The following is a 23,850-nucleotide window of genomic DNA, read 5'->3' as shown; positions in this document are numbered from 1 at the left end:
GGCGGCTTGCCGTTCCGGCCTTCCGGGCGAGGCCGCGCAGGAGCGTCCCCTCGTTCTCGCCTGTGCCGTGCGCCCTCGTGGGACGTGTGACCGGGAGTCCGGACGCGCGCGTCTCCACTGAGTGTTGACCTATTGTTAGATTCTTTGAACTTTTTTTGACACTTTTGTCGTTCACGTTCTGATATCTGAATGATGTTGGCGCTGCCTTTGACGTCAGGTCAGCGTGCTGGGGGGCACCACCTTAGGGATCGCGCCGAAGGGTCGAAGGCTGAAGGAATGGACCAATTTTCCCGGGTGAGCCCACGAGCGAGTCGAGGTCTTCAGCCTGCGTCGAAGGATCGCGAAGACGAAGCTCTTTCCGAAGGACAGACAAGGTAAAGTTAGCGCCAGGACTTCATCTGACCACGCGGCCGGTGATAAGACAAAACTTGAATGCTGAAGTTCTACAACGAGGAAGATCGTCATATCGAGGTGGATCCCAAAGGCGTGATGAGCTATAAAGGGGGGATTCGAGAAATATAGTTGTTGAGAGGTAAAAAGGTGTAATAACGGTAAATAGTGGGTGAATCGCCCCTATATATACTCTTGTAACCGTAATTGATAGGATAGTTTATCCCGAGTAGATAGAATATTGGTTTGTGCTCCGAAGGGTCTTTGTTGTCTAACCGTGTCTTGGCATCTTTTCGTGGGGATGTTATGGTGCTTCTTCACTACGAATGGTACTCTCCACTGACAGCGGAGCTCATCTTCTTGCAGCTATCAGTATTGGTTTATGGCCCCGGCTTCAGCACCTTTAGGTGCTTTACACTTCGATCTTATTTGAACCTGGGATGTTGATGGTTGTGCCGTCCGAACGGCCTAACATGCTCTTGTTGTGGCATCAGCCAACCTAGCTTCGATTATTCGGTATGCCACGATGTCCTCTGCTAGCACCCCCATTTCTTTGAGCTGGACCTCAAAGTGTCCATTAGCTATGTCCTCCGCCTCCGCCTCCTCGGTGCTTGTTTGGTTCTGCCTCGGCGCAACGATGAGGGCTTGAGTGTCCTCCGTCTGCCTCATCGAAGTGTTGGAGCCCTTCTTCTACTGTGCCATGCGGTGTGCTGGGACGAACCACGGTGGGCGCCAAAACTGTTGATGAAGAGTACCCTTCGGAGCGAAGAAGCACCACAACAGCCCCATGAAAAGATGCTAAGACAGGGTTAGACACAAAAGACCTTTCGGAGCATAAATAATATTCTATGCCCTCGGGATCAACCGTTCCATCAATTACAGTTATAGGGGTATTTATAGGGGGTGGTTCACTTACCCTTTACCGTTATTACACCTTTGTACCCCTTGATAACTATATTTCTCGAATATTTCAAAGGTATACAGTAATTTTTTATCTAATCCCCCCTTTATAGCTCATCACGCCCTTCGGGTCCACCTCGACACGACGATCCTCCTCATTGTAGACCTTTGGCATTCAAGCTTCGCCTCGTCACCGGCTGCCTGGTCAGATGAAGTCCTGGCGCCAACTTCACCTTGTCTGCCCTTCGGGAAGAGCTTCGTCTTCGCGACCCTTCAGCGCGGGTCGAAGACCGCGACCCGCTCGTGGGACCGCCCGTGAAAATTGGTACATTCCTTCGGCCTTCGACCCTTTGGCGCTCCCCCACCCCAACCAACACAACGATCCTCAAAGCTTGGTCTTTCATCACATAGACTTGGTCGTTGAGGACTCGGTCCTGCAAGAAAAGGGCAATAATCAGGAAACTCGGAAACACACGCCATAAAATTAAAAGTGACCGAGCATCTTCATTCCCTCGCAAGACATCCCACTTCGAAGTTTCTGTGTACTTACGACTTGCAGCACTGTTAATCTGACAAGTAATATGGGTTGTTCAAGAACCAATAGCGAAGCGGATTGCTACAGCACCTTCTTAGGAAACGCATTTACAAGCTCCTGTGCATCGAAAAATTGGAGGGGGAGCTGGTATCCTTCATCATTCTCCATTATTCCTCTTTTCTCCCCTGATCTTCTTTCTCATTTTTCCTATTGTCTACATTGATGCACTAGCTGTAGGGAGCCCCCACCCCACCCCACCCCCCCCCCAAAAAAAAATAGAGCGAGATTCTCCACTACTTAGGCTATATCTAAACCATGATTGTGAATAGTAGTCAACATTCATTTTACTTCTTAGAAACAAGCTCGCTCTAAACTGTTTTATCCTCCGTATTCAAAGGTTCACGTTTGAAGATAAAGTAGACTCTTTATGCTTACAACCGTAGAGGTTCAAAGGACAAAGGATTTGTGCAATGCAGAGAGGGACTGGCAGGGGGGGTGGAGCTATCAATGAAGTTGAGATTCATGATTTTTCAAAAATGGAGAACCATCCATTTATTCGTTGATGATATCGGGATTCCTTATTTTTCTCATCTATAAAATCAACCATTTTTATCCTTTTAGTAAAAAAAATTACAAAATCGAGGCGACCTATAAAATGGAGCTAAATCTTAGAAGATTTTCCTTACTTTCGACCTACATGATGGCTCATGCTATGGTCAGCTTCATCATCCATCTATTCGTGGTATTGTCCGCCACTGCCTGCAATATTGTGCTAGGTATTGAGTTATGATTAGGGTGCACCATACCTACAACATTATAAGGTCAAAAGAGCAATGGAATGGCCATTTTAATTAAAAGGTTATAGTTCAAGATCACCTGAAAACTAAGTTAGTCTTTTCGAAACGGTAATGCATGGTCCTTAAAGCCACAAAAGCTAAAGTTATAGTTCAAGATCGATCACTTGAAAACTGAGTTATTTAATTTCAACTACGAATGGAGGCTTTTACATATGTTGCCTTTTGTTCAAGTTAAGTGCCTATTAAGGTTTTCCTTAATCGGCTACATCTTCATCCTCGTTGTTCTTGGTTCTTCCACGTTACAAGAGGCACCCTCAACAAACTAAAAAAAACTAGCACAACCAACGTAGCAAACCATTTTGATATAGAATAGGGACGAATTGTGATTCAGCGAGAATCCTAATCTATTAGTTGAGATGAGAGAACACTACTACGGGTCCTTTTTTTGCTGGTTTATGGTTAGTACTTTCGATATTGACAAGAACTTTTAAATCGTACCCACATATGATTTTTCCGTACTTTACGGATAGCATATAGTCCATGACCGAAAGAGCCCCGATCCCCACTACCAATATTGAGATGGATACGCTTTTTGAAAAAGTCCATTAGATTTGCAAATTTCGATGCGATAATGAACAAAAACGAATTGTAATACCAACGTAAAACAATTTTGTGGAAAATTACGTCGTTGGCGCTTTAATTGGCAAATAAGTTCACTTTTCTTATATCGTGATATGCCTGTACATTGTTTGTCGCTGTTTATTCCTGATCCGATCCGTATCCGTCCGAGTATACAGATGGAAACCGATCTAGCTATGTACACCAGTGGCTGCTACGTACAGTATGATTGTATGAAGCACTACCCTTTCTAATCAGAATGCTGGTACATGCACAATTGTTTGGGCTTGCAACCCAGCGGCAGCACGTGATACGCACTGGGCACTGCTCGGGCCTGCCCACATGCACGGTGCTCTGATCCAAGGAAGCTCTGCACCGTACTGTACCGACGGTAAAACCGTCTTCCGATCCTATCCCTGCAAGTTGACGACGACACGTACGACAGCACAACCCAATCCCCAATTTTAATTTCCCAGTGGGACGTCAGCGTAACATTGACCGGCCAATCGGAATGGCTCGCTTCCCTTCCCCATCTCCTCCTTTTTCCTGCGGCCGAGCAAAAAGAAATTCAGGGCCGGGAGATGCTTCCAAAACTGTAGCAGTGCATGTCCGCCCGGGGGGACCTTTCCAGAAATGCACGAGGAGGAGCCGGTGCCGGGGACGGGAAAGACGGGTGGACTCCGATCCCGTTCCCGTCCGTGTAGAAAAAGCTCGCTTTGCAGGGAAGGGGTGGAAAAAATGGCGGACGGGTTAAAACGAGGAGAAAGAGGGCGAAAAGATCCTCGGGGAAGCCCAGAAATCGAACGGCTGGATGGATGTCTGGCCTCGGGGAAGGGAGAGATCGGAGACGACGACGCTGGCGGTCGGAAGCGTCACGGGTCTACCTTGAAAGCTGCATCTCCAAACTTCCAATCCCGCTCTCCAAAACACCCAGACAGACAGAGCGACACATATTCCCTCCCACCACCCCCACCGCCCACACGCTCCCCGAGGCAGGAGCACACACCACACTCCCCTTCACTGCCATGACCCCCTCCGGCCCTCCCTCCGTATTCACCACCCGCACCCGCAGTTAAAATAGCCCCCGGCAGGTCACCCGCTCGCCTCGTATCGTCCACCTCCGCAAAGGGAAGAAGTTAAAACCCCAAGAAACCTTCGTCGTCGGCGCTTCGTCTCCTGTAGCTGTGGGAGGCTAGGGAGAGACCGTGAGAGGGAGATGGAGAGGATGGAGAGGTGCGGGAGCTGGGAGTGCGACGCGGCGGCGCAGGCTGCCGCGCAGAAGGCGGTGCCGGCGCCGTTCCTGACCAAGACGTACCAGCTGGTGGACGACCCGGCCACGGACCATATCGTCTCCTGGGGGGACGGCCGGGTCTCCACCTTCGTCGTCTGGCGCCCGCCGGAGTTCGCGCGGGACATCCTCCCCAACTACTTCAAGCACAACAACTTCTCCTCCTTCGTCCGCCAGCTCAACACCTACGTGAGTCGCCTTCGCTCTGGCCTCGCTCATGCCACGACGTGTTTGTGCTGGTTCTTCGTGCATGGGCGGGTGGTGATGGCAATGCGATGTTGCAATGCAGGGCTTCCGGAAGGTCGTGCCGGAGCGGTGGGAGTTCGCGAACGAGTTCTTCAGGAAGGGGGAGAAGCAGCTGCTCTGCGAGATCCACCGGCGGAAGACGTCGGCGTCGACGGTATCGCCGTCGCCCCCGCCCTTCTTCAGTCCGCCGCACTTCCCCCTCTTCCACCCGGGCGCCCCGCACCACCACCAGTTCGTGGGCGGCGACGACGGGGTAGCGATGGCGGCGGCCGCGCACGGCATGGGCGTCGCGTTCCCACACCCGCAGTGGCGGGACCCGCACGCCGCCGCGCCGGTGGCCACGCGGCTCCTGGCCCTGGGCGCTCCCCCGGCGCCGTCGCCGCTGCCGTCCGCCGAGGGGGCGGGCGGGGCCAGCGCGGGGCGCGCGGCCACCGCGGCCGTGCTGATGGAGGAGAACGAGCGGCTGCGGCGCAGCAACACGGCGCTGCTGCAGGAGCTGGCGCACATGCGCAAGCTCTACAACGACATCATCTACTTCGTGCAGAACCACGTGCGCCCCGTGGCGCCCAGCCCGGCGGCCGCGGCGTTCCTGCAGGGCCTGGGCCTGCAGCCGCGCAAGAAGCCGGCCACCCCCGTCATGGCCGCGGCCGGGCTCAACAACTCCGGCGGGAGCACCACGTCCAGCAGCTCGCTCACCATCGCCGAGGAGCCCTCGCCCCCGCCGCAGCAGCAGGCCGACAAGAGCGGCGGCGGGGAGGCCGGCAGCAGCGGCACCGCGCGCTCCGCCGCCGCGCCCACGATGCTCTTCGGCGTGCACCTCAGCGCCGCCCCGGCCGCCAAGAGGCCGGCGTCCCCGGAGGACGAGCACGAGCTGGCCACGTCGCCTGCCAGGAAGCCGCGGCTGGCGCTGGAGGCAGGCGCCGACCTAAGCCTGTCCGTGACGGCGGCGCCGTCCGCCGCCTCGTCCCCAGCTAGCATTAGCTAGTCGGCGGCTAGCTCACTCACCTGGCTCGCGCCTATGCAACTGCATGCTGGTGCAGCATGCAACCGCGGGGGCGGCCGTTTTGTTGTTCTAGTTCTAGGCTCTAGTTCGATCGACGTGTTCCTTTTCAACTGGTAGATGAGAAGATCGCTTCTTTTCGTTGATGCCTTCTGGTTAGGGTTCTGCTCAACGCTAATTGCACATTGTTGTGCTTTGCACTCGCAAACTAGTGCGTGCCACTGCCATCGGTCCGACCCTCCGAACTAATCCAAGCCATGCAAGTTGTTGTACAGAAGTAACTCGTGATGATGAAGTAGCAGTTGTTGAGGTTCAGGTAGCTCTTCTGGTGAATCCAGGGCGCCAGCAGTAGGGAGCATGCAATCTTTTGGGCGACGAGTCCGGAAAGAGATCTCTCTTTCATTTAAACCGCTTTTTCACGACGGGCTGCCTCTCTCGTTACCTTTTGCGTGCGCCCATGGGACGGGAGTCAAAGATGTGAAAGGCAGTTACAGCTGCGGCTGCGCAGGCGCTTTGGTTTGGTTGGACATTGCTCGCCAATCTTTCGTCGCAGTCGCCGCTCACATGCTGTCGCAAGTGGCGGGTCGATCTATCGGACTGCCAGCTGCGTAGAGAGCGTGCGTACAGTCTCCTTCCCGGGAGGCCGCAGCTGGTAGCGCAGCGGCACAGTACACTGCGGGTACAAGCCAGTCAGCTAGTGGTAGCCCTAGCTTCCAGGTAGCTGCAGTGGACTGTCCGTGCGGGAGAACCGAGAGGAACGGCAGCGTCATGATTAGCGACTGGCGCCAGATCTCCAGAGCGAGGGGTCTAGTCCGGAGCCGGAAGCGTAGAGACCGGGCAAATAGATCACGGCTGGGCGGCTGGCCGGCAGCGCCTAGCTTCGCCTTGGCTTCTCTGCGGGTGGGTGGGAACTGAGAAGGGATGGCTTGAATGCAGCAGCTCCCAGCTCAGCTGCGGTCATGTGGTGTGGGGGTGGGCTGGCATTGGGCTCTGTTTCTTCTACTGGCTTCTGCCGCTGCGGCCGCTGCTGTGCTGCGCATGGCCGCAGGGCCAGCACGAGCAGGCACCAGGCAGGCGTGGGGCAGGGGCAGCCCCCCACCGCGGGGTTCCCACGATATTCCGAAAATCCAAAAGGGACTCTGAGCGCTTCCGTTCCCTCGGAACGTGATAGTTCTGCCAGATTCCCCCGGTCCGCAGCATGCAGGGCCGAGGCCAGGCCAAGCCAGCCACCTCTTGCTCTCCTCCTCCTCGCATCAATTTCCCTACGCCCACCGCCGCCTGCCGCTGCCGCGAGCTAGCGATTGTAGCTGTGCACCCAGCGTGCCATGGCCAAGCCCTCTCCATTGAGCACCCTGGCTCAGCTGCACCATGTGTGCAGTTCGAATCCAATCTTAACAATTTTTGTGATGCACTTTGTTTCGTGCATTAGGGACTGTTATGTTCAGGAAAGTTTCACCAGAAGGTTCCTCAACCTATTCTTGCTATTCAGTGTGGTATAAAGAGCGCTAGATTATGTGTCATCTTCAGTGTATCTTTGTGAAACGAACAAAAGAATACTTACTGATGATGAAAACTAGTATGAAACCATAAAAACAACTCATGTCTTGAAAACTAGGATATACACCACATAACCTAACTATTTAAGTGCATGTCTAATCTAGTTTTCATCCGACTCGACAATATGTCCATCTTTTAAAAATTCCTATCTATATCCACATTCGTCAAAATAAAATACTGATTAATACGGGAAAAACACTATCCAATATATTTGAGTCTTTCATATTCGTTGTAAGACGCTAACACCAAATCAAGAAACACTCAAAACATGTAATACAACGTCTGCCATGAGAGGATATACCAATATTTATGTACGTAATGGGTATAATAATATTTTTTTATGCTTTTAGATATATAGGGTGAATCGCCTCTCATCTTATTGGAGCATTTAACTTTGGGCCCGATTCTTCTTTCCTTCATTTTGTGCTCTCGAGCAATCAAAATACCCATCGCCCTTTCCTTCTCTATTCCTTATATGCCATTGTGATTAGGTGTATTGTGTTAATTTAGTACCTTAAATACAATGTGTCGAGATAAATTTTTTACTCCATTTTAGCACTGTCGAATGATCTTGGAAAAAATTTATCTCAACATTATAGGAGGTAATTACATGAGTTTCAGGTGGTTGGAGGTCTGGCCAAATGTTTCCCCAAAATTGTAACTAGAAAGCATTCCCAATCTCAACTAATATTCTCTTGTTAAAAATATTTCTGGTGTAGGAGTTTCTAAATCAAGGTAATTCTTTAGATATTTGTTAGGTATAAATATAATTTCAACATTTCTTTTGAAGCTTTAGATCTTTGAGATTGCAAGAAACACCTTGTGCATAAATCCAGTAGAGGTCAATGCCACCACCATCTTAAAATTGTTCGGCTTGGGAGTTCTATCAGCCTTCGGTGTACCCTTGGTGTGCGCCCACCAGTTGTCCAGTTCCCGGTTCCATCTACAAGGACCCTGGCCGGAGACAGGAGTCCAAGACAAAATTATTTAATGCGTAAACAAATCTAGATCACCCCAGTCCGGTCCCACGCTGCCTCCTAGCCCCACCAGTCAGCCTGCCTGCTGCCTGCCTCAGAGAAGATGCTCTGGCACACGGGGTGAGCTGGTGGTGGAGCCCCCGTCTTCTGAGAAGCTGAAGAGGACGGAACAATCAACGGCCGCGATTCCAAGGCCGTTGCCTTGAGAACCGAATCCGTGAAAGGGCAAGAAAAGGTAGCGCTCTGCCCTGTGGCAACCACTTCTCATAATAAGCCTACCACTGACTAGCCCCAGTGACCAATAATAAAGGCATGAGTGCACGGCTTCCGAGGCCGTGTCGACCCTCCCTTTTCATTTTATCCTGTGGGTGCTTTTTTAATCTTTTTTCCTTCATTTTTCTTTCTTTCTGTTTGTTGCTGTTCGTCTTGTACCTCTGGCCACCTCCTCGCCCTTTTGGCCATAGCTAATAGCTGGCCCTGCTGGAGTGAGTGGGAGCATGTAGGTAGGGTGGCTCAGCGATCTTTGACCAGCCAGGCGTGGCCGGAGCCGGAGCTTGCTACAGTGCAGCGGCCTGGCTGCCGCTGAATGCGTAGGCGCAGCGGCAGGGTACTGTTGCTGGAGCGGCCCTGGCGCAGTCCAAGGGATGGATGGATCTGATCAGGCTTTCTGGACAAAGATGACCGGATCCCCGGGGGGGGGGGGGGGGGGTGGGTGGGTGGTGTGAGGCCGGCCGTGCAGCCGGGTATAAAGCCCGTGGTGTAGCCGTTTGGTCTCGTCGCAGGCCTGCTTTCTTGATCGATGATAGAGGAGGGCCAACGCGGCTCTTGCTGTTGGCAGGCGCTTAAGTACACTGATTCCACTGCTCTTCGGGCGTGGTCCGGCGAGAAGCCTCGATCTGATTGCTGGTGCTAGCTGCTGGAGGTCGCGAGACCAGACCATGCGCTGGTCTACAATATGTACTGTGCACGATTCCCTTCGTTAGTTAGAGCTAGCTAGATGCATGCTGCATGCATCTACAAATAGGAAACAAAATAAAACTGCTTTAAAAAATTGCTCAGTTCGGTGACAATACCTGCCCGGACCCGGCGGAATCCTGCGATTACCTCCAACTGTTTGCAGGATCTTCCATACAGGCCAGTCCCCACCCCCCCGACCGTCTCGCAGATTCTCTCGCAGACTCGCCCAGGTCTTTTCTACAGACTGCTAGACTGTCGCTACGTGGATCTCATGTATGCTATGCTATATACTATACACGAGAACCACTGCGCTTGCGCTGCCCACATCGTATCTTACGCTTACGCTTGCCCTAGAGCTACATCTACACGCGATCTGACCAGTGAGATCCTGTGGTGTGTGTAACACAACAGCAGCCTAGTGAGTAGTAGTGACTGTCAATGCAGCCTGGTGCAGTGGTGAAGACTGAAGAGGATTGTTGCTTGTCCAGGCTTTGGCAATAAACCTAGGTCGCGGCGCTTGCTTTGCCAGCTTCGTGAATGGGGCTCTGCTTTCATGGTTGCGAGACAGCAGGAGGCCGGACTATCTTTCGGCGAATCCCATCCGCAGTGGCTAAAAACCGCTTTAACCTGACCGCGCACGGTGTCAAAAGCGTCGCGGAATACTTATTGATTAGGCTTTGACCGCGACCGAGTTCACTTCCTGTGGGAGAGCGGGAGTGGGCGTGTCAGTCCCTCCCTCGTGCGTTGCTGCGTGCCTTTCCTACGCCTCGCAGCCCTAGCGCCATGCCTTTCGAGTCTTTTCGAGCAATCTTTCTTTCTCCTCCACGCTTTCTCGTTCGTTCAAAGGCGAAAGCTGCTCCAGAAGGTTGCTATAAAACGGAAAAGTCAAACGGAGCGCAGAGGAAAGCAAAGCATCCATCCATCCATCCAGCAGCTGGGACGGAATTTCTCTGCAAGCACAGTTGCAATGCGCTCGCTGTGCATGACTCTTCTTCCTAAAGGGCCAAGCGCAAGCGTCCACGCCCAAGAATTTTCGCTTCACAGAAGAAAAGTTGCCACTAGCTAGAATCGTCTAACGTGTAACGAGATCGTCTCAACTTTCGAATCTCACCAAACCAAGTACAACCAACAAGTGTGCTCGCCCGCAGTTACTACTACCGCAGCGCCCCCTCCCCTGGGGCTCCTGCAACCGATTGATGCGATGTGCATGGCCCCCCTGCCCGTCCGTCACTGTGGCGGAGGCATCGCGGGCGTTGTGTAGCGGGGCAGCCGGGCAGGCATGGAACAGTCGCCGCGCCATCACCGAACAGTGCGGCGGCAGTGGCCTGGCCGGGGATGCTGGCTGCCTGGCATGGCGATGCTGCCTGCGCCTGCACCCTCCTGCAGGCTGCAACAACAAGGCGATGATGATGATGAGGTGATAAGACGCGACTCGCGACTGCTACCGGACCGGACCGGACCCGGAGTCCTGAGATGCCATGCGCCTTCAATGGCGTAACGCCAGCCACCCGCGGGGGCCGCGCCGCTGGTTCGCAGCGCACAGCTGCGTGTTTGTGGGCCGTGGCCCGATCGTGAGTTCCGCGAGCGGCTCACGAGCCTGCCTCGGCCCAACGCTTCGGTACAAAAACCAGCCTGGGCTCGGCGTGCGAATTGAAAGGATCGAGCCCGCCTGCGCGCGCGGGGCGAACCGACATGCGTGCGGCCCACTTGGCCGAATCAGAAACCGTATCCTAGTCCTGTTCGAATCGAATCTACCAAAGTCCAAAAATATCCCGTCCCTCGATCCGTAGCGGTTACGCTTCCGCCTTGGCAGGGGGCTGGCTGCGTCGGCGCCACTGTATAAAGGCGCCGAGGCGTCGTCGCCGTGTCCAACTCAAACGGATACACGTAGCGCGCACGCCACCGCCTACATCGTCAGCGCCGGCGTTCCCGCCGACGTCGGGATCGACTCGCCGGCGGCATGGAGGGGGACGGCGAGCACCCGATCGGGTTCCGGTTCCAGCCCAAGGAGGATGAGCTCGTCGACTACTACCTCCTCCCCAGGCTGCAGGGCCGCCCCACCGTGCCCAACGACTCCGTCGTCGAGGCCAACGTGTACGCGTGCCACCCGGAGACGCTGATCAACGGTAGGCCGGCGAGCGATTCCCCGTTCTGCATTCTCTGCCTGATTTCCGTGGCGTCGCGGTGACCGCCCGTTTCCGTCCGTCCATCGCAGAGCACAGGGGCGCGGGGCGGCAGGACGAGTGGTACTTCCTGTCGCCGAGGGCTCGCATGTACAGCAACGGCGTGAGGCCGGCGCGGAAGACGCTGGACGGCCGCGGGCGGTGGAAGGCGTCCACGGCCACCAAGGAGGTGCCCCAGGTGGTGGTCCGCAACGGTATCAAGTTCTGCAAGAGCGTGCTCAACTACTTCGAGGGCACCCCCAAGGAGGAGGCCAGGACCAAGTGGATCATGCTTGAGATCACCGTCCCCGAGTACGAGATCAAGCTCGACAGGCCCGGCGCAAGGAACCTTGTACGTTTCAATTCGCGATAATTTCTTTCTTTTCCCAATTGATTCTGTGGGTACCTGTGCTTGCCATGGAACTCCCGAGTCCTGACGTGTGATCCCTAACTAAGCAATTTTGGTGACTGGCCGCAGTTGGACGAGTACGTCATGTGCAAGATCTACGTGTCCCCGCAGCACAAAAAGAAATGCGACGACGACGAGGAGGAGGAGGAGGAAGGCACCGGCTCGGTGTGCGAGGAAGACGAAGAAGCCTGCTCCTCCACGCAGCACGGCCAGGTCACGGCGGAGCCCAACTTATCAGAGAAGCAAGCCGGCAAGCGGCCCATGGTCGAGCAGCCGCCGCAGCGCGGGCGCGCGGCGCCCGCCCGGAAGCAGGCCCGTCGAGGGAGCCTAGGCATTGGGTCCACGCAATCGAGCTGCTCCACCAGCAACGCCGCCGCCCCGACGGAACTGTACTACGGTGGTGGACCGGGCGCACACTATGGCCTGCAGCTGCAGGCACCAGCGACGATGCAGCGCTCGGCAGGCGCATACAGCGGCCAGGCGCCAGCGACGCCGCCGGCCGGCGCGTTTGGTGGCCGGGGACTTGGGCAGATGCCAACACTAAGACCGGTGATATATCAGCCGTTCTCGGACCAGACCGGTGACCCCTTCGGCCAGATGGCGACGATGACGCGGCCCCCGAACCCGGCGGCCAGGCGGCAGTGCTTCCCGGGGAGCCCGCCGCCGCGGCACCCGGGGACAGCCTTCACCCCGCAGGTGTCCCTGCAGTGCTTCTACGACCAGAACTACCGAGCCGTGCCGCAACCGCCGGGCTACGCGTCCTCGTCGCAGCTGCAGAGGCAGGCCGCGTTCCCGCCGCCGCAGCAGATGCAGCAGCCGTTCTTCAACGGCAACGCCAGCCGTCGCGTGGGCGGCGCCGCCGTCCCTCGCGGCTCGCCTTACAACGGTCACCCTTACCTGCAGCGCAGCTCGTTGACGGCGGCGGTGGACGGTCGCGGTGGAGCAGCGAACGCGGGGAGCGGCGCGGCGCGACTGAACGTCAACGCGGAGCAATATTTTGTGGATCTGGCCACGATCAACCCGTCCCTTGCCGGAGGGTGTATGCAGCTGACGCCGGCGCCGGCCCCCCTGGTCGAGTCACCCGCGCCCGCGGCGGCCGGTGCTGCGGAAGTTCAAACCGAGACGGGGGCAACGTCTGGCTTGAACACGCAAGACGCCGCTTAGTTGTGCTCATTTTTCGTGTCATGTTTTTGAAAAATCATTTTGTGTCATTTTCCTGATGCTAAATCTGTACTAGTTGTAGCAACATAGTCAGATTGCAACGCACAGCGCAGTTACCTGAAGACGTCTGCTACCCCGCGTTTTCTTTTACAGAGCACATTTCGCTCGGCCAATCTCTTTTTTTTGAAGAAATCATCCGTCTCAACTCTCAACCACTTCGATTGTGCTAGCGTCTTAATCTTTTTTTGTTCTATGGTTACTACTAATCTTCAAGCCGCATGGGTTTACCCAAACTTTAGCTCCACTTGCATGTTTGCCCATAAACACTGCCTCGATTCTGAGCGTGTAGATCCAGCGTGGACTCCATCTGCGCACTAATTCTGCTGAGCTAGACATGAGCGGGGAAGCTGACTTCCGCCGCGCTGACGAGCGAGCCAGCTTGAATTATGAGCAGAAGTCAAGGCACAACAGTAGCGGTACAGGCTGATAGGCCCGCACAAGTAGAGCCTCAAAGCCAACTCTGTTTGACAAGTTCGCACAGGCCGCACCCGTGCTCATCCAATAACAAAAATCTTGCTGAATTTTATAAGAAACTACTTCGCTTTCAGCGGGTCGTCGTGCAGCTCGGCCCTCCGCGTTGTTTATCCAACCCATCCCGATCTCGCACAAGCCAGGCACAAAAATACAGCCAGTGCCGCGCCGGGGCCGCTAGATTCCAACCCGCGGCAGCCGAGCAGTCTCAACTCTCAAGTCTGAACCCAACGACTCTGCCGCCGCGGAGACAGACGCCGGTTTGTTCCCGCCAACCAGAGCGCGCGCGGGGCATATAGCCCTGGCCGCCTGAGCCCAGGTCAACGCTCCCCGTTCGCCTACGCCACACCCCCGTTGCCGTGCGCACCCACGCTTCATGGGCGCGTCCGCGGGCGCCCCACGCCGTCGCCGCACAAATGCCTCCGCTCCCGCCGCGCGCGCTCGCGTTCCTGGGCTTGGTTCTCGCCGCCGCCGCCCTCTTCGCCCGCGGCGCGGAGGCGGGGCCGCTGGCGACGGAGCTCGTGCGGCCCAGCTTCGTCGCCTCTAACATCCTGTACGTCGACACCGGCGGCGCGTTCCTGGAGTCCAGGAGCGGCGCGTTCAGGGCCGCCGTGGTCAACCCCGGGAAGCAGCAGGACAGGTTCTACCTCGCCGTCCTGCACGCCCCGTCCGCCACGCTGGTCTGGTCGGCAAACCGCGGCGCGCCGACGACGTCGTCCGGATCGGTCAAGCTCACCGCTCAGGGGCTCACCGTGTCGGACCCCAATGGGACGGTGCTGTGGTCCACGCCGGCGCAGCTGGGGGCGCCCGTCGCGGCGCTGCGGCTGCAGGACAGCGGCAACCTGCAGCTGCTGGGCGCCGGGAACGCCACGCTGTGGCAGTCGTTCGATGCCGCCACCGACACGCTGCTCCCGGGGCAGCAGCTGCGCGCCGGCGCGTACCTGGCGGCGGCGGCGGGCGCCACCGAACTCGCGGAGGGGGACTACCGGCTCGCCGTGACGGCTGCGGACGTGGTGCTGACCTGGCAGGGTTCCACGTACTGGCGGCTGTCGAACGACCTCTGGTCCTACAAGGACCGCAACGTCGCAGTGGCGTCCGTGTCCGTGAACGCGTCGGGGCTGTTCGCGGTTGCCGCCGACGGCGGCCTCGTGTTCCGCGTGGACCTCGCGGCCGGAGCGTTCCCCGTGCTGAAGCTGGGAAACGACGGCCGGCTGCGCATCAGGGTCTACCCGCTGGTGAACTCCTCGGCGTCGCTCGGAGGCGACTTCGTGGCGCCGGCCAACGACTGCGACCTGCCGCTGCAGTGCCCGCCCCTGGGGCTCTGCTCGCCGGCCGGCAACAGCTCGACCTGCACATGCCCACCACTCTTCGCGGCCTCCGCGTCGACCCCCGGCTCGTGCATACCGGGGGACGGCTCGGCGCTCGCGTCGCCGGCCTCGTGCCAGAGCACCAACAGCACCGCGCCCGTTTCCTACCTCGCCCTCAAGTCTCAGGCTGCCTACTTCGCCACCAAGTTCGATCCCCCGACCATGGCCGGCGTCAACTACACGGCGTGCCGCGGCCTCTGCACCGGGATCTGCGCCTGCCTCGCCTACTTCTACGACAGCTCCTCCCGGAGCTGCTACCTGGTCCGAGAAAAGCAGCTCGGCTCGCTGTACCTGAGCTCGTCTGCCTCAGCCTTGGGATACATCAAGACGGTCCCTCAGCCGCAGAATGGTACAAGGAGCAATTCAAAATCGTCGGCGAACCGCACCGTCCCAATCGTCTTGCCATCCATCGCGGCGTTCCTCCTTGTCGCCGTGATCGCGTGGTACGCGTGTTGGAGGAAAATGAGGAAGAACGGCAAGAAAAAGAAGGGGAAGAGCACCGGCGTGAAGCAGATGAACACAGGCCGGAAAAAGCCACCGTCGTGGGAAACGGGTAATGCCGACGCGGATGACGACGAGAACGACGACGACGTCGTCGTACCGGGCATGCCGACGCGGTTTAGCTACGCGGAGATTGCGACCATGACCGGCAACTTCGAGACCAAAATCGGCTCCGGCGGGTTCGGCTCTGTGTACAAAGGGGAACTCCCCGGCGGCGAGGGGCTCGTCGCGGTGAAGAAGCTCGAGGCCGTCGGCGTGCAGGCCAAGCGGGAGTTCTGCACCGAGATCACGGTCATCGGCAGCATCCGGCACGTCAATCTCGTCCGCCTCCGCGGCTTCTGCGCGGAGGGCTCTCGCCGGCTGCTCGTCTACGAGTACATGAACCGGGGCTCTCTTGACCGGTCGCTGTTCGGACGCACGGGGCCAGTGTTGGAGTGGGGGGAGCGCATGGAGGTGGCGCTCGGCGCGGCCCGCGGCCTAGCGTACCTGCACTCGGGGTGCGACCAGAAGATCGTGCACTGCGACGTGAAGCCGGAGAACATCCTGCTGGCCGACGGCGGGCAGGTCAAGATCGCCGACTTCGGCCTCGCCAAGCTGATGGCGCCGGAGCAGTCGGCGCTGTTCACCACGATGCGCGGCACCCGCGGGTACCTCGCGCCGGAGTGGCTCAGCAACGCCGCCATCTCGGACCGCGCCGACGTGTACAGCTTCGGAATGGTGCTGCTGGAGCTGATACACGGGAGGAAGAACCGGGGCGAGCAGACCGACAACAATGTCGCCATCGTCGGCAGCGGCGAGGAGATGTCGGACTGGCCGTCCGGATGGAGCAGCGCGGCGGCAGCGTCGACGCCGAGCGGTGCCAGCGGCAGTGGCGAAGAGTACTTCCCGATGGTGGCGCTGGAGCTCCACGAGCAGGGGAGGCACCTGGACATCGTCGACGCGAGGCTGGAAGGCCGCGTGGACGAGGCCGAGGCCGCGCGCGCCGTGCGCATCGCGCTGTCCTGCCTGCACGAGGACCCCGCCCAGCGGCCCAGCATGGCCGCCGTGGTGCGGATGCTGGAAGGCACCGTGTCCCCACCGGAGCCGCGTGTCGAGGCGCTCGGGTTCCTCCGCCTCTACGGCAGGGGCTACGCCGCCCCGACCAGCTCCCTGGTCGCCATGGCCGGAACGTCGGGCTCAGCGGGCACGCCGTCGTCGACGGCCGGCGCCTCGCAGCTGACCGACTCGCTGCAGGACGTGTCAGCGCCAAGATAGCAGCACTAGATTCAGCTCCTGCGACGTGGCACGGATCAGAGGCTGCATCGATCTCGATCATGGCGCTGACGTGGCGCCGGACTAGTGTGCTTGGTCACGGCGATGACATACCAGCTAATTTTTTAGAAGGGAGGGACACGACAGGTACAACAGCACAGAAGAATGGTCGTAACAGAGAATAAACTAATTGACAGTGGGATTAAACTAAGATTAGGTATGCTGTCGGTGGCTTGCGGTGCCGACCTCCGATTATTGTATACTTTGCTTAGGATGCATTTGCTTAGTACAATTGTTTGGCGACATGGAGAAGGTCGGTCGATGTAGAGATGTATATAATCGGTGAAGAAAAAACAAAGAAACAGGGTGTGGTGGGGGGGGGGGGGGGGGGGGGGCATGCGAGCTGTGTACTACGGTTCTTCTTCTACCTTGCCCTATCAGAAATACTGAGTCTATTATGTTTTTATGTTTTCACAGGATGTCAATATGAGACTTGACCCAGCGATATCTAGAAAAATATATTACTTTATAATTAGCCTATTATGAAGCTATTTATTATAATTAGCCTACAAATGTCAATAGTATATACCGATAATTCAAGATAAACTTTTTACCATTGTGAAAACATAACAATAGTACACGCAGCAGGGGGTGAAAAGAAAACTCAGCCCCCCACGTCGCTCCTAGCGGGCGACTCGCGCGGCATCCAAGCCGCCGCCACCGCGAGCCCCCTCCTCCTTCGTTCCTCCCACTCGCCGCCGCTCGAGCAGGCTAGCGGAAGCCCGCTCGGCTGCAGGGACAGTGGCAGCGAGGTCTCTTTTTTTCCTCTTCCCTGGATTCCGCGAGGCCTCTTGGAGTCTTGCAGCTCTGGGCGGCGGACTGCCGGCAGCTGGACTTAGCACCTCCGAGACCGGATCCGGTGTCTCCTTGGCCGGATCTCGCTGGGGCACGCCGCTCTTGCCCGTACCATGGCCGAGTTCTGGCGAGCGCGCGAGGTCTTGCTGCCGAGCGGGTGGTGGCAGTGCTGTAGTGACTCGGCTGCGCGGGAGGCAGGTGCAGTTTGCTGTGGCCAAGCGGCGTGGTGGCGGACCGGTGGGGAGGGGCAAAGTGCAAGAGACCTCGTGGCCGGGGCCAGCGAGTTTGTGTGGTGGCCGCGCGGTAGAGGAAACCCGGTCTCCGTGTGGCCCAGTTGTAGGGGGTGGCGGTCGACGTAGCTATGCGGCTGCGACGTGCAATCGACACGCTGGTTCCCCTATGGAAGGGCTGCTACAGGACGTCAAGGCAACGATGAAGGGATCCGGAATCTTGGCGCCGCGTTTGTGCTGGGGCACCTTGGGTGCAAGCCTCAACGATGGTGACGTCCGTGGGCGCCGTTTTCAGTTGAGAGCGTCATATACACGCAGCATGTCTTCCACCGTGAAAATCCAGTCTATATCTTGGATGAGCCGGCGCTTTCGAGTGCCATTCCTTTTCTGAAGATATTGCTATTGGAACTCGCATCGGCCATGATATCACTTCCAATGGATAATCTACACTTCTTGGCACCCGGTCGATGTGAGGAGGTGGGACTTGCTGCATGAAGTCGAAAGTGATGCGTTGGAGGCGTGGCTCGGGAATAATAACACGAGGCGAAACCCATTCTTTGGTGCCCGGTTTTTCACTTGGGAGGTCTAGCAAATGCCGGGGATGGGAAGTTGGAGCTGCTCTTCATCTTGAGCTTGGCAACGATGGCCTGTCTCGGCCTCTTGCTTCGGACCCGCTTGTTTTTTTGCATCGCTGGTCATTTGGTATCGGTCCTGGGGAGTTGGAGCTGCTGGCTGCTATGCAACCATGCTCGGCAACGGTGACCTAAGGCTGTTGTCTACTCTGCTGCGTCATGTGGGTGGGTTAACCTTCGGGTGCCCGGTGTTAGAGCCTTATTGGGTTACCTTTTCTAGTACATATGCTCGTTCGTCTTAATTGAAAGACAGAGCTACAATGGTTTCAAAAAAATATTTTCATAATACTTTAGCTTATTTGATTTTGAAAACATAATATATATGGTTAAAAAGTAGTATTCAAATTATGTATTTGCTACGTTATTATCCAAAGGCAAGTACGAGTATCCGTGTTATGTTTTTTTAGAAAGAGTTATTTAGGTAACGAAGAAGTGATCCAGAAATCTGGCACGTGGCCAGCTGCTAGTTGATCTACTCTAACCACTGATTCTCAGCTGCCCACGTACTGCATAATTAATTTGCTTTGTTAACACTAACAACCTTGATCGTCTTGTCATCACGCAAGGCAAGTAGCCAAGTAGGCAACGATCCATAGAATCTACCCAAAATTGCAGCTGGCTGATTCAGAGAATGCCTGACCGACCGCATGCTTAAGAGAAAACTCTTCCATGAGCACAAAACCAGCTAGCAGATCCATGTTGCGCACAGCTTACCACACCAACCCTTCAGTCGGCAACATTTTTGGAACCAATCTTTTGTTTACTTTTGCTTGTACTAACCATCATGTGCTAAGTAAGTTGGTCAAGATTGAGTCAAAAAATCTGAAAGTCTTGTTGTGACCTATAACTTTTAAGATCCAACATGTGAAGAAGGTTCCAACTTGACATCTACCGTGAATGTGAACGAGCCATGCCATAAAAATGGACTCGCAATCTAGTTTGGCTTTTGCTGATTCAATAATGTTTCTTGCGTTCCTATAATTTTTTCTGAATAATTTGTTAAGGATAAACTGCCATCTGTTTTGACAGGGGATCAGCGGCTGAAATGTCACGGTGTCACAACTGAAATACTTTCTCCTTTTCCTTGACTTGGGAACAATTTAGCAACCTTTTGTATTTCGAGGAAACACATGAGAACCACGTATCAGATAGATTTAATAAAGCGCACGGGTAGTTTCTAAACTTGTTTGGCGTGTTATATAAGTTCTTGAACTATTAATTACAAATTTATGCCAAGTGTCTCACTTGAGGCCTAAACCTTCTTGATCAACACCTAATCACTTGGTAGTACGTCGTCATGCGCTAACTATAGGCCTGTTTGGAGGGCCGCCGCACCTGCCACACCGCGCCTAACTTTTTCTGCCACGGGTGCGGCGGCCGTTTTGGCCGCCACAAGTTAGGCGCGGTGTGGCGTCCTAGGCGCCACACCAAACAGGCCATATGTTCCATCTTGAACAACAACTAAATGCGCATCCCCCCACCCCCTTTTTTTTCATCTCTCTACACTGCATCTCATCGGGTTTTTTTATTGTCTTTCATGTGGGCCTAGTAGTGATATGAATGCTGATTTGGCAAACTTAGGATGAGTTTTAATTTAGACCACTGAACCACTTAGCATGTTTAGGCCGAACAAGAGTCTAAGTACCTCTGGAGCATTTTACTTATCCAGCACTGTGTCAAACTAAGTTTCAACCATTAACGCCGAGAATACCTGACAATATAGTTTTTTTTTGTAACTCTGAAAACTTGCAAGATGTCTAAATAAATGCCCCCATAATGGAATTTGTCATCCAAATTTGCATCAAAACTAGAACAGTTGAAAAAATTGCCATCTAAATTTGCATCAAAACTAGAATCGTTGAAATCCACGCATTGAACTAACTCTTGCCGCAACACATTTTTTTTCAGCATGGAGCAGTCCTCTTTTCAGATTAATCTTTTCACACAGCAACCTTTTCCAAAATGAAAAATTTAGTGCCATCAAATGACCATAGGAGGGCCAATTAATTAGAAATCCAAATGAATTGCATCCAATATGAATATATGATTTATCAACTATATTATGACTTGATTTCTACCTTTCCTATTATGTGCTCATAACAGGCAGCAGTAACTAATTTATTCCATATACAATCCTTTGGGAAAAAATTGTTACAATCACCAGTGCAACATGGTGCCGATGAAAGTAGCACATTTTCTGTCGAAGTTTTGGACCTTCAAGCAGAGGCTTTCAGCTCTGCCTGCCCTTCCATTGGGACAGTAGTAGGAGCAGGCGCTCCACCTGTCGTTGGCCTGCAAAATTTTACCAGTTGTTACAACAGTCTTGACAAGGCTGGTTAGCCTATATAAAAAAAAAATCACAGTCACAAACAGGCTCAGATATCTACTTACAGTCCAATCATAACTTTGAAGGAATCATAGATCATCCACTGGGCTCCAGTCAGGGTACCGATCATCAGAATGCGAAGAGGAAGGCCGCGCGTGAAAAGGCCCACGAGGCCAAGGTTCTTGACAGCCTGACCAATTGAGAAGAACAGCATAAAGTTATCATCACATCGAGCAATGACGGTGGGTGGAGTTCATCTGTGTTCTGCAATAATGTGGGCTTACATCTCCGACAGTGGCTCCCTTGGCGTTGTTCAGGAAGGAGACCAAGTTGTCGGCGGGGTGCGAGACGGCGGCGCAGAAGACTCCGGCGACGTAGCCGCTCCCGAAACTGACTACGAGCTGGAGCGGTTTGCTGCACTGGTCCTTCGGCGTGGGGATGAGGTGCTTGTAGGTCATCTCCACGATGTTCTCGTATGTCGCGAACTTCATCATGGTGTCTGCACAGAGGATGGAGAAGCTCAGTTTGGAAGGATCATATGCAGCGTATGGATGCTATCCGAAAATGAAAAGGGATGTACTTACAAGGAATCTGTCGCCCCCAAAGAGGAACAAGTCCTCTGAACAGCCTGAAGTTCACTCAAAAGAATTGATCAGTTTGTCAGCAGCACAGGCTACTCTTTCAATCAAAGCTCAAAAGAACATAAAACAGGCAGCCTGAGCTGTGTCCTACTCATACATACCCTCCTGCATATCCCTCGGACCTGACGATCTTGGGGAAGCCGTCGCGGAGCCCCCTGGCGTACCCGGGCTGCGTCTGCACCCTGACCTTGACGGCCTCCATGGGGCAGAGAGCGATGTCGGCAAACACCTCGGCGGTGGCCGAGCCGGCGAGGTAGATGAGGGTCTTGTACTTGGCGGCGTACTCCGGGCCGGCGAGGTCGGAGTACTTCTTCTTGAAGACCTCGTAGAGGCCGTACTTGAACGCGCCCTGCGCGCTGTACCCCAGGAACGTGGGCGCCCAGCCCCTGTAGAAGCCGCGGAGGCCCTGCTCCCTCATCACCACGCCGAACGCCGACGAGGTGCTCTTGTACTTGGCAGGGTCGATCTGCGAGCGAGACCACGTTGCATTTCGCCACGTTACGAATCAGAACAGCGTGCTTGTTCAAAGAAAAACAGAGCAGCTGTGCCTTAAGAAGCTGCTGTAATGTTGAGGATGTTCTAGCGGGCCGGGCAAACAAACCAATAGGAGACATTTCGGCCGTGTTCAGCAGTTCAGCTGGGCCGACTAATGCAGTTGTACAAGATGCCCATCAAGGCATAGTAACTTCGGCCCAAACGAATAGTCTCCATCAATCAAACGGGAAAAATTCGCACACGCACTTTGAGGCCCAAACAAAACCGTGAAGAACACAAAAACTTGCTGGTCAAACGGTCAAAGAAAGCGACATTTCCCGCGGCGGCTAGCTGAGGTCGTCGGACGCACACGCAGCCACGCACCTGGATGTTGCACTTGATGACGTCGAGCGGCGTCACGGCGGCGTGCGTGAACCCGCAGGCCGCGGCCCCGCCGACGGCGCCCGCCGCGTAGTAGGCCGGCGAGAACATCTCGATCTTCCCGAACGGAGGCTCGCTCGGCGCCCCCGCCACCACCGCCGCGGGCGGCGCCTCCCTGCCGCCGGTCGCGCCGGACGGCGGCGCGTAGAGGAAGCTCGGGAGCAGCGGCTGCTGCTGGCGCGGCACCATGACCATGAGGGGATGGTGTCGCGTCACGTCAGCGTTGGAGGCTTGGGCGGAGCTCGAGGCTGGCGCGGCGATTTCACAGATGGCTCGTGGGTCTCTCCCGGTCGGTTGGAGCGGGCGGCTGCCTGCGCGCGCAGCTGCCATTTATACGGGGGAAGCTCGCGCGAGTGGTGCGCGACGCGCGTCTTGGGGTTTGACACGCACGACGACGGCTTGGAAAGCAAGGCGGCCGGCCGGCGGCGAGGCGTGTGGAACTCGGGCGCCTTGCTGGGTTCTTTCCTTTTCCTTTTTTTTTTCTTTTTTTAGCGAAATGCTGGGTTCTTTCCTGGAACTGGTTGCAGGTATGTACCAACTCCACTGGGTGCGCACCTGGTTGCATGTTTCAAGTTGTAAACTCTCTACAATCCTTTTGTTTGAAACGGGAACGAACGAGCTAGAATCTGGTAATAGTACTTGTTCCTGAACGCGAGGTTTGTTTTGACTTTTGTGACGTGTGCCTTTGGTTCTTCTCGTTCCAAAGCGACCCAAAATACCGGCATATTGGACTCCGTCTAGCTACTTGGAAGCTGCTCGTCTGAATATCCGTTCCGGTCAGCCCTCAGCCCAATGGTCATGTACTGATGTACAAGATCAACCCAATTGGTTGGGTCACGTAGAAGATGTGAGGCGGCTGTGCTCAACTCGAATGACCTATCAACGGATGTTTGCATAAGCTTTGTGTAAAGCTTCTTGGATGGAGCCATTTTACTTTTACTCGTTTGGTAGAATTTTGGTGGAGAAGCCGCTGGAAAAATCCTACGAAACATGATCTTACACAGGTAGAATAGAAGCCCAAAATACTCTATTGGCTATAAGAGGCCATCATCTACTCTCCTACTACTTTAAAGGCGGGTCTCCCACGTACGCGCAGGTCATGGCTTTGAATTGATACCCGCCTCCAAACGAACATCCACGACGACGTCGCGAGCTGCAACGATCAGCGGCGATGGCCCGGCGGAGGAACGACGGCGACGCTCGTGGCGCCTTCCCGACCCTCGCGTTGGCCATCCTTGTGTTCCTCGCGTTCTGCGTCAGCACCGGGCAGTAAGTTCCTTAGATTTCTTCAGGATTCTCTCACGAGAGTCCTGAATTCGAGAAACTACTTCCACACTCGCGAATGTCCACCGAATCAGCACAGAATTCATGCGTTTTCGTCACTTCTCCGTCTCCTAGCACCTAGCTCTATGAAATCAGCACCTGCGAAATGGGCAACGCTGCCGAAGGACTGGGCGGTTTGTGACAGCGGCACCGAGCAGTCCCCGATCGACATCGCGGAGGTGGAGGTCCCCAAGGACTTAGGCCCGCTGGAGCAGAGCTACAAGCCCGGCGCCGCCGTCGTGCAGAACCGAGGCCACGATTTCATGGTCAGATGAGCCCGA

General features: G+C 55.4%; 4 protein-coding genes across 4 annotated transcripts; 3 read left to right on the top strand and 1 right to left on the bottom strand.

The window, feature by feature from the left end:
• The first annotated feature begins 4,363 nt into the window (after nt 1–4,363).
• LOC112882655 (heat stress transcription factor B-4c-like) lies at nt 4,364–6,163 on the top strand. Its single transcript, XM_025947759.1, has 2 exons — nt 4,364–4,717; nt 4,818–6,163. The coding sequence occupies exons 1-2, from the start codon at nt 4,457–4,459 to the stop codon at nt 5,757–5,759; spliced, it is 1,203 nt and encodes a 400-aa protein (XP_025803544.1). The 5' UTR covers nt 4,364–4,456; the 3' UTR covers nt 5,760–6,163.
• Nucleotides 6,164–11,182: 5,019 nt separating this feature from the next.
• On the top strand, nt 11,183–13,000 carry LOC112881109 (NAC domain-containing protein 2-like). Its single transcript, XM_025945810.1, has 3 exons — nt 11,183–11,391; nt 11,481–11,779; nt 11,906–13,000. The coding sequence occupies exons 1-3, from the start codon at nt 11,226–11,228 to the stop codon at nt 12,998–13,000; spliced, it is 1,560 nt and encodes a 519-aa protein (XP_025801595.1). The 5' UTR covers nt 11,183–11,225.
• Nucleotides 13,001–13,846: 846 nt separating this feature from the next.
• LOC112882201 (G-type lectin S-receptor-like serine/threonine-protein kinase At5g35370) lies at nt 13,847–17,008 on the top strand. Its single transcript, XM_025947195.1, has one exon. The coding sequence runs from the start codon at nt 13,945–13,947 to the stop codon at nt 16,648–16,650; it is 2,706 nt and encodes a 901-aa protein (XP_025802980.1). The 5' UTR covers nt 13,847–13,944; the 3' UTR covers nt 16,651–17,008.
• A 3,315-nt stretch (nt 17,009–20,323) lies between these two features.
• LOC112882202 (mitochondrial phosphate carrier protein 2, mitochondrial-like) lies at nt 20,324–22,738 on the bottom strand. Its single transcript, XM_025947196.1, has 6 exons — nt 22,190–22,738; nt 21,433–21,797; nt 21,275–21,318; nt 20,975–21,189; nt 20,756–20,880; nt 20,324–20,656 (listed from the first exon to the last, which is right to left on the bottom strand). Exons 1-6 carry the CDS (start codon nt 22,574–22,576, stop codon nt 20,581–20,583), a joined length of 1,212 nt encoding a protein of 403 aa, XP_025802981.1. The 5' UTR covers nt 22,577–22,738; the 3' UTR covers nt 20,324–20,580.
• Between the last annotated feature and the right edge of the window lie 1,112 nt (nt 22,739–23,850).

This window comes from Panicum hallii, chromosome 2 (assembly GCF_002211085.1).
Source record: "Panicum hallii strain FIL2 chromosome 2, PHallii_v3.1, whole genome shotgun sequence".
Taxonomy (NCBI): Eukaryota; Viridiplantae; Streptophyta; class Magnoliopsida; order Poales; family Poaceae; genus Panicum; species Panicum hallii.
Note: the sequence above shows the minus strand (reverse complement) of the source record. Positions and strands in the feature narration are given on the sequence as shown.